Source organism: Natator depressus, chromosome 1, assembly GCF_965152275.1.
Source record: "Natator depressus isolate rNatDep1 chromosome 1, rNatDep2.hap1, whole genome shotgun sequence".
NCBI classification, from domain to species: domain Eukaryota; kingdom Metazoa; phylum Chordata; order Testudines; family Cheloniidae; genus Natator; species Natator depressus.
The window spans coordinates 341,363,540-341,378,652 of NC_134234.1; the positions used below are offsets into that span (position 1 = coordinate 341,363,540).

Here is a 15,113-nt window from a genome sequence, read left to right on the forward strand (position 1 = left end):
GGTTGGATCGCAGAGCTTGGCTGTAGACAATGGATCGTGTGGTGTGGTCAGGGTGAAAGCTGGAGGCATGTAGGTAGGAATAGCGGTCAGTAGGTTTCCGGTATAGGGTGGTGTTTATGTGACCATCGCTTATTAGCACCGTAGGGTCCAGGAAGTGGATCTCTTGTGTGGACTCATCCAGGCTGAGGTTGATGGTGGGATGGAAATTGTTGAAATCATGGTGGAAATCCTCAAAGGCTTCTTTTCCATGGGTCCAGATGATGAAGATGTCATCAATGTAGCGCAAGTAGAGTAGGGGCATTAGGGGACGAGAGCTGAAGAAGCGCTCCCCCCGAACCCCACTGTTCCTCAAACGTTCTTGTCAACTGCTGGAAATGGCCCACCTTGATTATCACTACAAAAGATTTCCCCCCCCCCCCAACACTCTCCTGCTGGTAATAGCTCACCTTACCTGATCACTCTCATTACAGTGTGTATGGTAACACCCATTGTTTCATGTTCTCTATGTATATAAAATCTCCCCACTGTATTTTCCACTGAATGCATCCGATGAAGTGAGCTGTAGCTCACAAAATCTTATGCTCAAATAAATTTGTTAGTCTCTAAGGTGCCACAAGTCCTCCTTTTCTTTTTGCGAATACAGACTAACACGGCTGCTACTCTGAAACCTGTGTTCTGCAGAATGTGTCATCTCTCCTAGTACTCCCTAGCAGGCCAGATTTACCTACTACCGGTGTGTGCCGGGGAAAAGGAAGACTGAGACGGAGCAGCAAAAACGCATCCAGGTGTATGTCACTAGCAACTCCATTCAGTTCCATTTTCAGTGCTCCTGCCTCCCCAAGCATGCCCAAAGTTTTTCCCTTCTAAGGAATCCATGTCTCTTTAAGGAGGTGAGGCAGGCCCCAGCCTATGTGCCTGGAGTCCCAAATGCAGTACCTCCTTCCCAGATGCTGCCTGTCTTCACTTTGCTGGAATGCATTGGCCCGGCACTATCATTACACACCCTTCCCTGGTGCTGCCCCCTCCTCCGACTGACTAAGTTAGAGGACCCTGTGTTTTATAAGCCCTCAGACTCCTCCCACTCTCAGCATGCTTTGCTAAAAGATACCAGTAGTGCTCCCCAGCTCTCAGTGAGTGAAGCCAGCTGGACTGTGCCCCAGTTCTAACCCTGAAGTGGCTACAAACTTTTTACAGCCCCCATCCTGGTAAATCCAGTTTCTGAAGGAGCTTGGGTTTCCCATTTTCCTACCACATCTGTAATGGGCAGGTCATCCTGGCCCACCAGTGAGCACTTGGTGAGGTGATATCATCCAAGTCTTGTTCTTCATCTGTGCACTGCATTGTCCACATGGGTGCTTCTAGGCTGTAAGTTACTGGAAGCCGAGCTCATGATCTTTGCTTAGAACATTGCAAGCCGTCTCGTATATTGCAGTTAGGTGCCGTCCATACCCCTTGCTTTCAAAACTCCTGTTGTATTTCTGGCACCTGAATACAATTATGGAAGAGAGACCTCAGAGTGTTTATGGACCATTACCATATACCTCAAGGTTGTAGGCCTACCAGGAGCATAGAATTTGCTCTACATCATCCCAATGGCACATCAAATCTGGCACTCTGCGTCTGGCGGCGCATCAAATCTGGCACGATGCTTGTGAGGAAGGCAAACCAGGCATGAGGTCCCAGCTACTTTTTCAATGCTGGACTTGCTTGTGTCATTGAGTTTCCATCAGTGGGATCATGGGACACCCAGCCCTTAAATGATCAACTCATTCACAGGCCTCCCATGGTAACTTGTTGGTAAAGTGCCTTGTACCACTCCCAGTGGCTGATTAGTGCCAGTTAGCAAAGTTCTGCTGTACAGGGTACGCCTATGTGGGGTGGAATCCTGGCCCCACTGAAATCAAAGGCAAAAGTCCAGTGGACTTCCATGAGTTTGGGATTTCACCTTTGGTATTCAAGGTCCCAGCTCTATCATGGTTCCCCTTCTCTAAGGCTGGGTGCCACATTACTGTTTTGATGTGCAGAATTTTGTGCAAATTCCCCATGCCCGGCACTCACTTTCCTTGATGTCACCCAGACTTAAAGCTCCCAAGGAAAACTTGGCCAAACCCTTCTGTCCAGTTTTTGGGAGACAGCCACTGTGTTTGGCCTGAATTCCACCTTAGCCATGCATCAGCACCAGGAGGGTTTGAAATCCAGCCTGGGATCACCCTCGAGTTTGCAAATCTGGCCTGAGCTTGGGGTTTGCGCCAAAACCTCAAACCTTGGTGAGGAAAGACATGCTCAGGGACATGAAGCCCTTGTCCTCTGAAGGGGGCCCTTTAAGAGAAGCAATCAGCCAGTGCTATGGAAGGGAGGTGGCTGCTGCTTATGAAGACAGCACTAACTGGCCACTCTCCGTAACCACCAAGCTGCATCAGAGGTGATGCTTCTACGTGGAGCATTCTCGTCACCCTAACTGAGAGAGGCAGAAAGAGCAGATCCCAGAAGGGGCTGTTTTCCCTGTCTAAAGAAAGACCTACTGAGACCCCAGCTGCAGGAGTACAGCTCTGAGCCCTGAGAGGACAATGAAGGGGTAGAGTTCTTCTCCCACCTCCTTCAGACCATTGCGCTGGCTTGAATTCAAGCCTCATGTCACTGCCTTGTCTTGTTCTTCTGTTCCTCTTCTGGCACTGCCAGTGGTAGATTGAGGCTATACCTGAGAACTGTGGTATTAATTTAGATGAACTATATGGGCCAAAGGTGCTAACCTAATCCAGTCACTGTCCAACATTAAACCGTGTTAAACACGGTTCAGGGTTTGGTGTACGCAAGCCTTAGCCTGCATAGCACCCTAGCAAACCAGTTGTTTAACCTTTTATTAATGATACAGAAGAGAAGGAAAACCAGTGAAAGCCTTGGAAATGGAAAGTATTAAGTCAGGCTTTCATTTTAACCGCCTCCCGTGTTCCCTTTCCCTTCAGCTGGAGAGAGTTTTAGAAGGAAACCCCCCTTCTTTGAGAGTCTCTTCAGTGGTATCAGAGATGGTGGTCACTGTCCTGCTCAGGGAAAGAGAAGTCAGTTGAGCTGGGTTGGAGCTGCTGTTAAAGCCCGATCCCATTTCATCTCCGGGGGTGGCTGGTATTCAGCTGGAGCTGATGATGTCAGCTGGGTCCCTCTCTCTGGCCTGGTCTGCTCAGGACATCTTTAGGATGAGGACGATGAAGGCCTGGGGTCCCAGGAGATGGGGGGGTGGCAGCCATGATGGTGCCATTCGCTCTAGTAGCCTCCTTCTGTTTTTTCTCTATATCCCCCCCCACACACACAAGTCTTTCTTGAAGGACGCACAAAGGGAATGGTGGGTGGAATAGCCCCGCTCCTCAGTATTTTCTCCACCAGGCCTAATACCCCCAACACACCAATTTTGGGTCATTAACTTCCACATCATCTGTTTTTAACAAGCAGAATTTCACCAGTCCTTGGATTATATCAATGTGGCCTTTTTAGTTTAGGCTAATTCAGTTTCTTTGTCCAGTTCTCTTGCATCTGTTTAGAACATTCTTTCTTGGAATTAACTTGACCTACTTGCCAGAGTAAATTCCTAGGTGGGCAAAAGTTACAGGCCGGTTGTCACAACAGACTTTTCCCGTCCCAGACAACGTGTGCAGGACACATCTGGTGCCAGGCTCCCCCCTTCCCTTGTGAGTGTGAGCCCACAGTGAATATCCTCCTCTCCGCTATCAGTGATAGTGCACTGTGCCATCGGCTGACACGCTGGATCCCCTCAGGCTGACCTAGCTTGCCCCTTCATCCATCCACTAAGAATACCATAACAAATCTGTGGCCACTTAGGACCTCCCAGTTGTCGTTGTCCTGCACACTATAACCACTTCATGTCAGCAGCTGGTATCAAACTCAGCACAGGCCCCTGTCCTTGACCCAAAGGTTAATCTCCACTAGCCGTCAGCAGTAAAGGGGCTTATGACACACAGGTGAGCAGTTCTGATTGCCTCCAGTAGATGGCAGTGGCATGCACATGCACATATCCGCTAGTTTGCTATATTACCTACCTTTTTAGAAAAGTGCTGCTTAAATTAAGCTGATCCTGCTCCTCTGAGCCCTTCCTCGCTGTGACATCACAGTTCTCTCCCATGGAAATGGTGATGATGTCACAAGCACAGGGTGATGTCATCAGCAGGAAGGTATTGAGTAATGGGAGGAAGTTGATCCCAGAAGGGAGGGGAAATAAGTTACAACAGACTCAAAGGTCTTACTTGTGAGGCGGGAGTCACCATCAACTGAAAAGCCATGCGTCCATCTGAGATGCTTTGCTTCCCATCATTAAAGGCCACATCGCTGGTTCTGAAAGAGATGAGGGGACCAACGTTCCCAGTTTCAATCTGTTAACTTTGTACATTGGTGGGACTGACTTTGTGTAGAGTCACTTCCACTGTTGAGCCTGCAGAGTTGGTCCTTTCCCTCTGTTTGCGCCACTCTTTCATAGAATCATAGAAGATCAGGGTTGGAAGGGACCTCAGGAGGTCATCTAGTCCAACCCCCTGCTCAAAGCAGGACCGATCCCCAACTAAATCATTCCAGCCAGGGCTTTGTCAAGCCAAGCCTTAAAAACCTCTAAGGAAGGAGATTCCACCACCTCCCTAGGTAACACATTCCAGTGCTTCACCACCCTCCTAGTGAAATAGTGTTTCCGAATATCCAACCTAGACCTCCCCCACTGCAACTTGAGACCATTACTCCTTGTTCCGTCATCTGGTGCCACTGAGAACAGTCTAGATCCTTCCTCTTTGGAACCCTCTTCAGGTAGTTGAAAGCAGCTATCAAATCCCCCCTCATTCTTCTCTTCTGCAGACTAAACAATCCCAGTTCCCTCAGCCTCTCCTCATAAGTCATGTGCTCCAGCCCCCTAATAATTTTTGTTGCCCTCCGATGGACTCTTTCCAATTTTTTCACATCCTTCGTGTAGTGTGGGACCCAAAACTGGACACATGCTGCAACGGGAAAAGGTGACGGTAAAACCTTACAAATTGGCTGGGCGATCCACAGGGTATATGCCCTGGAATGACTTTGAACCCTTTTAATTGGCTCGATTCCATGTGGATGAGGTCCCTTTAATCTTTCTTGCCAGAAAGAAAGCAGATGCTCCTAAGGAAACCTGCTTTTGACACTGCTGACATGTGTTAACGGGTTCCCTGCAAACACAGTCTGGTCATTAACAATTCCATCCAGTGGATGCAAGACGTCCTAATCAGTGGCGTTATTAAGCGCACAGAAGGAAATCATCGTTAGAAGCAGCCTTTGTAGTGCAAGCTATCGAAAAATGACTTATTCAAAATGAGTCTTAACAGTGTTCCTTCTGCAATGGCAAGAAACTCAGGGAGGAGAGGCCCTTCCAGCCAGCCTCAAACTGAACCCATTTGTTTTCTCTTTCCTTTCTCTCCAAAATCTCTCCCAGGAAGGTGACTCGGTGCGGACAGATGATGTAAATGAGGAGGGAGCTGCAGGAGGTGAATCCAGGACAGCTCAGAGGTTGGAAATATAGCAAGACAAACCATTTAACACAAAGAGGTGGTAGATGTTAGTTCTGCAGACAAGGAGATAGTTATGGTTATGGATATGTAATAAATTGGGCTGATAAGAGAGAGTCTTTTGTTTGGCTGGAAAAGCTGAAGTGTTCAGAGGCCCTTGACGCACTGCAGATCTATTGTGCAACACCCAACAGACACCTAAATGTTATTTTATTTTTTTAAATAAACCTGTAGGTTAAGCCAACCTTGCATAATTCCAGTCCCCCTGCTCACCAGGTAGTTGTTTGTGATGGGCAAGTAAAATGTAATTGTTTTCCCATTACCATCAGTTTGGTAAGGAAGGGACAAGTCAGTTTTGCTGGTTAATTTTTGTGAGGCTCCTATTAAATCGTCAGTAGGGATAGATGGAACCAGTTTGGGACAACTTGGATCATCGTTCAAATCAGCCTTCAGCCATCACTCAGTTTTCACGTCTCCCCACTTCCTGGTGTCCTCCAGGATCGGAAGCCTTTGTGAGAGAGGGGGCATGATCTGAGCACAGAACTGGGCGCATGGAACTTCTGTTCTAATCCCAGCTCTGCCACTAAACTCTCTCTATGACCCTGGACAAGTCACTTAACCTCTCTCTGCTTCAGATTCCCACCCGTAATACAGGGATGTGTTGAGCATTAATTAGTTAATTTCATTGCGGAGGGAAAGTGCCAAGAGTTACTAAAATCTCACCAGAAAGGCTGTTCTCAAATTGGGCGATACCACGTCATTCTGGAAATCATTGTCTTGTCCTGTGAAATTTCAAACCCCGTTTCTAGATCAAAGTGTTTTGGATACATTCGGAGGGCAATCCTAACTGTTACCAATTTAGATGCCAGATGCTGAGATCAGCAGCTGCAGGGATAGATGGGCTTGTGGTAAAGCTTCCAGTATCTTGGATCTAAGTAACGCGGGCTGAGGGGTGCCTTTCCGATGAGAAGAATGGAATCCTTTGAACCAAATTTCATAAGGCAGGAGGAAGCAGTTGTCAGAGGAGCCATTCTTTGTAATCAGGGTGACCCAGCGTGAGATGCTTCTGTATCTATCTTAAGGCACAAGAGACTCTTAGCTCTTTTTAAATCTTTAATCATTCCATTGCCAATGGGAAAATGAAGAAGGAAATCTCAAACAACTTAGAGTTGGTAAGGAAATATTAATTATCTCTAATATATATACTGGAGCTAAAAATTTCACCTTCTAAATGAGGCTTGGTTAACAAAAGCAATTACTGAACTGTCAAATTTTCTGGCTTAATATAACCATTCTGGTCTCTAATTTATGGTATTTCATGCTAAATTCCCTTGACTTGGTCCTGTACAGGAGAGGCAATGTGGTCTAATACAGCAAGCATGGCATTCCTGAATTCCCAGTCAGCCTCTGCCACTGACTAGCCTCTGTAGACTTTGGCAAGTCGCTTCACCGCCCTGTGGCCGTTATAATGACTGTTCTGATACTCATTCATTTATTTAACAGGAGTGTTGTGCGGTTTAATTGCTTTGTAGTATTGTGTCCAAAGCCTGCCAGTGGCAGAGATTAAATAGAGGGAAGGCTACATTTACAAATAGCCAGGACTTTAAGCAAAGGGGTGGGGTTTTGTACAGAACACACCCTCTTGCTAATGATTCGTCAAATAACTGGGCCCATCTCCTTTGTGAGTGTGTGTTCTTTTGTTCCGCATATACAGAAAATATTAGTTTTCATTAAACAATTTAAAGGACAACTTGTCTTTGTGAATTTTAGAGTGAAAACTCCCCACATTTTGTTTCAAGACAGCCCTGATTGGAGTAGTGGTTTAATAAGGGTTATGGTAGAGGAAATAGAGAAGAATCTAGTAAGATCTTAACTGAAACTGCCTGTAAAGGGGTCTTACAGTGACAGGATATTCAGAAACTCCACCTACCAAATCTACCCAGAAGGAGAGCCAGTTACAGGTATGGCTTCATCCCTGCCAGAAGCCACGATCCCTTTGTTGGTGGCAGCTGTTCTCACCTGGAGGGTATTGCACAGGCCGCCCACTTAAGTTTACAAAGTGTAAATGTGAGTGACTTTAAAAAGCAAAAACAAGTTGACCGGGGAATTGTGACACTACCGCCCCAATACGATTAACCCTTGTCGAGCCAAATTGAGAATGACCCTCGTTACTTGCCACTGCGCTGTTCATAGAACTTAGGCCCAGACCCTCGGAGATATTTAGGCACGACAGGCATTAGCCTGTAGAGGTCCATGGGAGTTAGATGCCTTGCTGTCCTGGAGGATCTGGGCCTTACTGCTTCAAAGTCATACCAACCTCTTCCAGTAGATTGGATAAGCACAGAGAGAGTGAGAGAGTACTGTACTGCTTCTAAATAACCTTCGCACTCCAGCTTACAGAATGCAATGGCATGTGCTGCCGAGGGGAAGGCTCCTGCATCAGCAGGGGGGACTGTGAACATAAGAGCGGCCAGACTGGGTCAAACCAAAGGTCCATCTAGCCCAGTGTCTGGTCTTCCGACAGTGGCCAGTGCCAGGTGCCCCAGAGGGAATGAACAGAACAGGTCATCATCAAGTGATCCATCCCCTCTCGCTCATTCCCAGCTTCTGGCAAACAGAGGCTAGGGACGCTCAGAGCATGGTGTTGCATCCCTCCCCATCCTGGCTAATACAACCTTGACAAATTGGAGAATTGGTCAGAATTCAATAAGATGATATTCGATAAAGACAAGTGCAAAGTACAGCACGTAGGAAAGGAAAAGCAAACGCACAGCTACAAAATGGGGAATAACTGGCTAGGTGGTAGAATGGTTGAAAAGGATCTGGGGGTTATAGTGGATCCCAAATTGAATGTGTCAGCAATGTGATACAGCTGCAAAAATGCTACTATCATTGGGGGCTGTATTAACGGCGTGTCCTATGTCAGACACGGGAGGTAATTGTCCCACTCTACTTAGCACTGGTGGGGCCTCAGCTGGAGTACAGGGGCCAGTTCTGGGCACCATGGTTTAGGAAAGAGGTGACCAAATTGGAGCGAGTCCAGAGGGCAGCAACAGAAATGATAAAAGGTTTAGAAAAAGGAAAGGCTAAAAAAACCTGGGCGTGGTTGGTCTTGAGGACAGAAGATTGAGGGGGGACCTGATAAGCGTCCTCAAATTAGTTAGGGGCTGTTCTAGAGAGGACAGGGATCAATTCTCCATCTCTGCCAATGGTAGGGGGAGATGTAATGGCCTTAATCAGCAGCAATGGAGATTTAGGTTAGATGTTAGGAACGTCCTAACTATTCGGGTAGTTACGTTCTGGAACAGGCTTCCAAAGGGTGTTGTGGAGTCCCCAGCACTGGAGGTTTTTAAGAACAGGTTGGACAAACAGCTGTCAGGGATGGTCCAGGTTTATGTGGTCCTGCCTGCGGCACAGGGCACTGGACTAGATGACATTTGGAGGTCCCTTCCAGCCCTACGTGTCTCTGAGTCAGTGATAATATCTTTTTCCCCATGCAATGAAATTGGGTAATTGCCATGGGAGAGCTCACTGTTTGAGTAAAGCAAGATGCCTCTTCTTGTTAAAATTCCAAACAGAAAACGTCCCTGCAGCCTGTGTTGTCTTCCCTCGGTGGATCTGGCCACATGTTTCATTTTCTTCCAACAGGCTGGGAACTGCAGAGTGTTAGAAAAACAAAGGGTACATCATCCTTGCCCCTTGGGAGGCACATTAGGTTGATATCAAGTACTGTACAGGGAGGATAAACAATATTTTCCATGTCTCTTATGACTGTGAATCAGCAGCATGCCGAGTCTCGGTTTACAATGGGTTTATGCACGATGGGCCACACCAACCCGCCGCTTAGCTAGAAGGTTTTGGCCAACTGCTTCTTCTGCAAGCAAGTCCTGCGAGAGGTGGTCAGAGAATTGGTTTCCTCCTGGTCCCCACAACTTAGGAAGAGAAACGAGAGAGAATTCCTAGGCCAACCAAAGCGCTCCAAGGATCAGAGGATAAACCACAAGAGAAGAGGCGGGAGAGAGATTATAAATGGGACTGGCCCTGGACCCCCCTTTATAATGGCTCCCCAGTATGTGCCCAGGGGCCTTTTCAGAGTGAGCACCATGTCACTGGCCTCCCATACTCCATCCTGAGTCCCTATAATGGAAAGAACTAGAGCAAAGCATTGTATGGACCGTTCTAAAACGTCCACAGTCCCAGAGCATACATGGCCTTGCAGAACCCACGTACCTGGCGGACAGGAGCTCAAGGTGGTGGGGGTAACTGGGTAGGGGTGTGACATTAAATGCAAACCACATGGTTTGTGGAAACGACGACAATAAAGCAGGACTATGAAGTGCACTCCAGGACCGTGATGTGCACAAGGAGCATGTCTAGGACTGGAATGCCTGGGAAAGAGGCAGCTTATTCCAGTCTGAACCTTTTTTGCTAGCTAGCATTACAATCTAAGGCACATTTATAACTGACGAGACACCCGCACATACTCCCCTTGCAGCTGTTTTTACCCATTAACCAAGATCAGGGGTCTCTGAACTATCTGACTTCTTGGCCTGAGGATACAGTAGCTGCCTGAGAATGTGAGAGGCAGAAATCTCCTTCGCTCCCACTTTTCCTTAGTCACTGCAAGAAAGATGCAATTGGTGGAGTTTTCTTTTTTTTAAACCTACAGCCTAAACTTAGGTTCTGAAATAAAAGTGGTCACTTTCAGAGGTGCTGAGTGCCAATAGGAGTTAGGCACCTAAATGGCTTTGTGACTCCCACCCTTTACTCCCATGAATGATCTGGCAAATTGCCCCAGCGGTCACCCCTCTCCGTCCTTACAAGCTTTGCGTTCTTGGATGCCCATGTGGCATTTTGGGGGAGTATTCTGCAGTGGTTAGAGCCGGGGCCCTGGGAATCCAGACACCTGGGTTCTATGCCCAATTCTTGGGCAAATCACTTAACCTCAGTGTCCCATCTGTAATATTGGAATCATCTAACTTATATCAGCCTCAAAAGGAATATTAATATTTGTATAGTGCTTTGAGATCCTTGATGGGAAGGTGATAGTCACACAAACTAGTATCACCGGTAGCTACCTAGAACAAACCCTGCTCTGTGGCTATATATGATCAAACTGTTTGTTCCTGAATTGGGTGTATTAAAGGCAGCTAGGATTTCCCATCAGTACTCTAGGAGGTTGGACATAATGGGACATGGATAACTTGATTTTTTTTAAAACAAATCTAGCCCTAAATGTTTACTATTGATTTACCATCTGAACTGCTTTGGTAGGACCAAAATATGACTGTAATGTATCCTCCATGTTCCCTTGGAAATGTCATGCCACTATAATTGAGTTTCTCTCGTTGATTTGATTGTGTGATAGAGGAGACTTTTAGGGCACAGCAATCAACAGCAGAGCAGGCTGCTTTGGAGACATGCAGGAGGTGGCGTTATTGTAAATGGGGAGCATTCTGGAGAGTCCATAAATACTTAAATGTATCTTTTAGAAAGACTTTTTAAAAAACCAAACAAACCCAGTAGGCACAACCCCGTGCACTCAGAATAGCTTGTCAGAGCCCCAAAACTCATGCGAATGGCTTAAAAAATTGGAGATTTTTTTTTTAAAAACCTACCTTTGGGGTTCTTCTCATTTGCCTTCTGACTTTTGAGTCATTAGGTTGTATTCAAGTCATGCTTTCAAGCATTTTTCTGAACCATGAGGGCTAGAAATTTTTTAAAGCGCAATGAATCTATGAAAGCTGAGTGTTTCACAAAATCACATGATTCCAGGTGCTGGGGCTTCAACACCAACTAGTGCAAGATGTGTGATAAAAATCACAAGAATTGGCAATGGTGCAATCTCCCTATTTGAACTATGCTCTAGCTGGTGTACAGAAAGGCAAGTGGATGACTGCGGGGCAGATGGATAGGAGTGGGAGTGAGGGGAGCTACTGAGATTTGGTGTGGGGAGGGAAGTGGCTGGCTTCCAGTCTGGGAAGGGGTGTCCCGGTAGTTCCTACTGCCATTCCTATGGCAGTTGCTCAGTGGCTGATGCCTGGTACCCTGTGCTCCTGCCCATCCTTGGTGCCTGGGGCCCTGTGCACCAACGCCCACCCCAGCAGCTGGTTCACCTTCTTCTGCCCCTCCTCCAGGCCAAGTGTCTCTGCCAGGACCTGCAGTGGCTAGAAGGCAGGATTGGGCTGGGCCAGGGAGTCCTACCTGCTCCCTGGCAGAGGGCCTGATCCGGTGCACGAGGGTGTCCTCGAGATCCTACTCTTGTCTCTGTCCCTTCCCTGCCACCAGGTCCCCCTTTTGCCTCTGTAAGATATAGTGGGCGGAAATATCTGTAAGCACAGTCTGATGAGCTGGGAGAGAAGACTTCAGGAACTGACCTTGTTTGCATAGACATGCCCACTTTGCCTAGGTGCACAGCATGATGGGGCTGCTTTGCCCAAATGATCACTTTTGGTTGGGCTTGGGTGGCAAGTGGCTTTGTTATTGGGTGCAGGGGTAATAACGTGCTGTTATCCTTGTTGTGGGAATCCAGGGCAGCAGAACTGAGCTTGGCATGCCTTGACTGAGGGATTCACACTCAACTGAACTGCACTTGCTAAGCAAGGAGTAGAGGCGCCAAAGCCCAGTGGAGATGAGAGGAGGTGAGGGCAGGTGCTTGTTCCTGATGGTATGGGCTCTCCCTAAGGCTCTCGGCACCATAGGACCCTCTCTTTCTCCACTGTTTAAGGACAGAGCTGATTAAGACTCAGTTAAGAGTCTTTTGTTGTGGACCAATAGAGCTGACATCACTGATAACCATGTCCAAGTGCTAAGCCTTAGACCTGCTTTCGGAGCAGTGTCTCTAGTAAAAGAGACTGCCCAGCTTGAGCTAGCAGGGAGGCTCCTCCATTAACAGCTGAAATCACTGGGTGCTGTGCTAAGTGGTGTGACCTCAAGACATCCTAGAGGGGCTGTAGTAAAGAGGGCGGGGTGGCTGGCGATGGAGTGAGCAATGCAGAGTGACCGGCAGAGCAGCAACAGCTGAGGAAATGCTGGATGCTTTCCCCGCACTGGGGTGGGAGGTGAACTCATGCAAACACATCTCTGAACTCTGGGTCGTCGCTGACCAAGGACAGCAACTGTGAGTGGGGTGCAGTGGAGGGAGAGGGGAACATGGCGTGTTAAAGGGACATTTGTTTGTTGGACTTCCACACCGAGGGAAAGGACACTGCCCAGCATACTCTGGGATGGGTGTTTTGATCATGGTCCTATGTTTTTGAATTATTCTCATGGGTGTTTTCCCAGATTAATTCCTTTCCCCTTGTATTAAAAGTGTTCTTTTTCATACCCAGACTCAGTGCTTGTGAGAGGGGAAGTATTGCCTCTTAGGGGCACCCAGGGGTGGTGTGTAGCTTTCCCAGATTACTGGGTGGGGGCTCACGGTTCTGTGTTGTCTTGTCAAAAGGAACCCCCTAGATATTGAACCTGGCCCTTGTTGCTGCTGATTCCACCTGGCAGAAGGATTACACGTAGATCTGACCCCCCATATTTCCAGTGGAGGGGAGCTAGACCCCACCCACCCCCTGATTCCACCCCTCCTGCAGAAAGGGATGCAATTTGCTCTTTGAAACCTTCCTCCATGTGACCTGACACGAGAAGTGAATCCTGAAACACAGTGTCATTTCAAGGTGAATGTAAAATTATTTACGGGAATACTGCATGCTAGCAACACAGTGGAAAATGTCCTGAAGCTAACAGGTCTGACCCTGAAGTCAGGGGTTTTCACCATTGTTCACTTCAGTGGGAGTAACACTGGGCCCAATATCTATTTTCTTCTAATGCCGTCCAGGGGCATCTCACAACAGTAAATACAACCACGGGATGCAGATATTCCCACCCTCCACCTTATGCAATATACATATACAGCGTTGTGCTTCCCCAGCTGCCCTGATGGCCCTCAAGTTTCATGACTTTCACGCTGTGACAGGTTCGGTCACAGAGATCCCCTTGGGACTGTCACCTGATGTGCTGAAGTTACCTCTGAGCCCGTTTTCCCTGCTGGCTTGGGACTCCAGAACCCTGCCTTGTTGAGCCAGATACACTAGTTTGCTGAAACACAGCCCCAGGTCTGGTCCACGCCCCCAAAGCTGCAGACTTTAACCAAAAACTGCTCAGCAAGTCACCTATCTCCCTCACCCAGACACCCAGCTCCCAATGGGATCCAAACCCCAAATAAATCCGTTTTACTCTGTATAAAGCTTATCCAGGGTAAACTCATAAAATTGTCCACCCTCTATAACACGGATAGAGAGATATGCACAGCTGTTTGCTCCCCCAGGTATTAATCACTTACTCTGGGTTCGTTAATAAACAGAAGTGATTTTATTAAGAATAAGAAATAGGATTTAAGTGGTTTCAAGTAATAACAGACAGAACAAAGTACGTTACCAAGCGAAATAAAACAAAACACGCATGTCTAAGCCTAATACAGTTAAGAAACTGAATACAGGTAAATCTCACCCTCAGAGATGTTCCAATAAGCTTCTTTCACAGACTAGACTCCTTCTTAGTCTGGACCCAATCCTTTCCCCTGGTATAGTTCTTGTTAGTTCCAGCTCAGATGGTAACTAGGGGATTTCTCATGATTGGCAGCCCCCTTTGTTCTGTTCCACCCCCTTTTATATCTTTGGCACAAGGCGGGAATCTTTTGTCTCTCTCTGGGCTCCCACCCTTCCTTCTAAATGGAAAAGCACCAGGTTTAAAATGGATCCCAGTATCATGTGACATGTCCACATGTCCTGTGAGACTTCATTACTCGCTGGCACCCACAGTATACAGGAAGGCTTACAAGTAAACAGAGCCATTTACAACCAATTGTTCCAGTTCATGGGAGCCATCAAGATTCCAAGCCACCATTAATGGCCCACACTTTGCATAATTACAATAGGACCTCAGAGTAATGCTTCATATTTCTAGCTTCAGATGCAAGAATGATACATTCATACAAATAGGATAAACACACTCAGTAGATTATAAGCTTTGTAATGATACCTTACAAGAGACCTTTTGCATAAAGCATATTCCAATTACATCATATTTACATTCATAAGCATATTCCCATAAACATACAGAGTGCAACATCACACACGCTGTGCTCCTGATTCATCCAGGCTTTTGCCTGATAACTTCCCAGAACAAAGCAGCAGGAGCCAAGAGACCAGGGGATGACACACCCAACCAATGAAACATCAGGTGAAGAGCAGCTGCCCCTTCAGAGCTGCTCACACCCTCTGGGCCTACCTCTTTCTACCAGCTTCTGAAAACTGCCTTTTCCAAATTAACCCTTTCATGGGCAGCACATGAAGGCCATCACCGAAAGCAGTTACCATCAGCAGGTTATTTTGTAGCCTCTCTGAAAGAGGGGGGGTCAGACTGAGCTTCTGAGTTGTCGCTTTTTGCAAATGAGTAAAAATAAAATCTTTCGGCACTATCTAAAATGCTTGGCCATAGATGTTCCCAATTTGGAAGAATTCCAGCTCATGCATTAGGGAGGAAGGAGGGGAATAAATAATCTGCAACACAATGGGAAGGGGAAAGCCGGGATGCAGG

General features: G+C 47.2%; 1 protein-coding gene across 1 annotated transcript in view; it reads left to right on the top strand.

Annotated features, from left to right (window-relative positions):
- LOC141980933 (uncharacterized) overlaps positions 1-7,117 on the top strand; it is a 232,495-nt gene extending 225,378 nt beyond the window's left edge. The window contains exon 97 of the mRNA XM_074942711.1: positions 5,453-7,117. Within this exon, the coding sequence (XP_074798812.1) occupies positions 5,453-5,460 (8 nt within the window). The 3' untranslated portion in view covers positions 5,461-7,117. The remainder of the gene's footprint in view (positions 1-5,452) is intronic.
- The last annotated feature ends 7,996 nt before the right edge of the window (positions 7,118-15,113 follow it).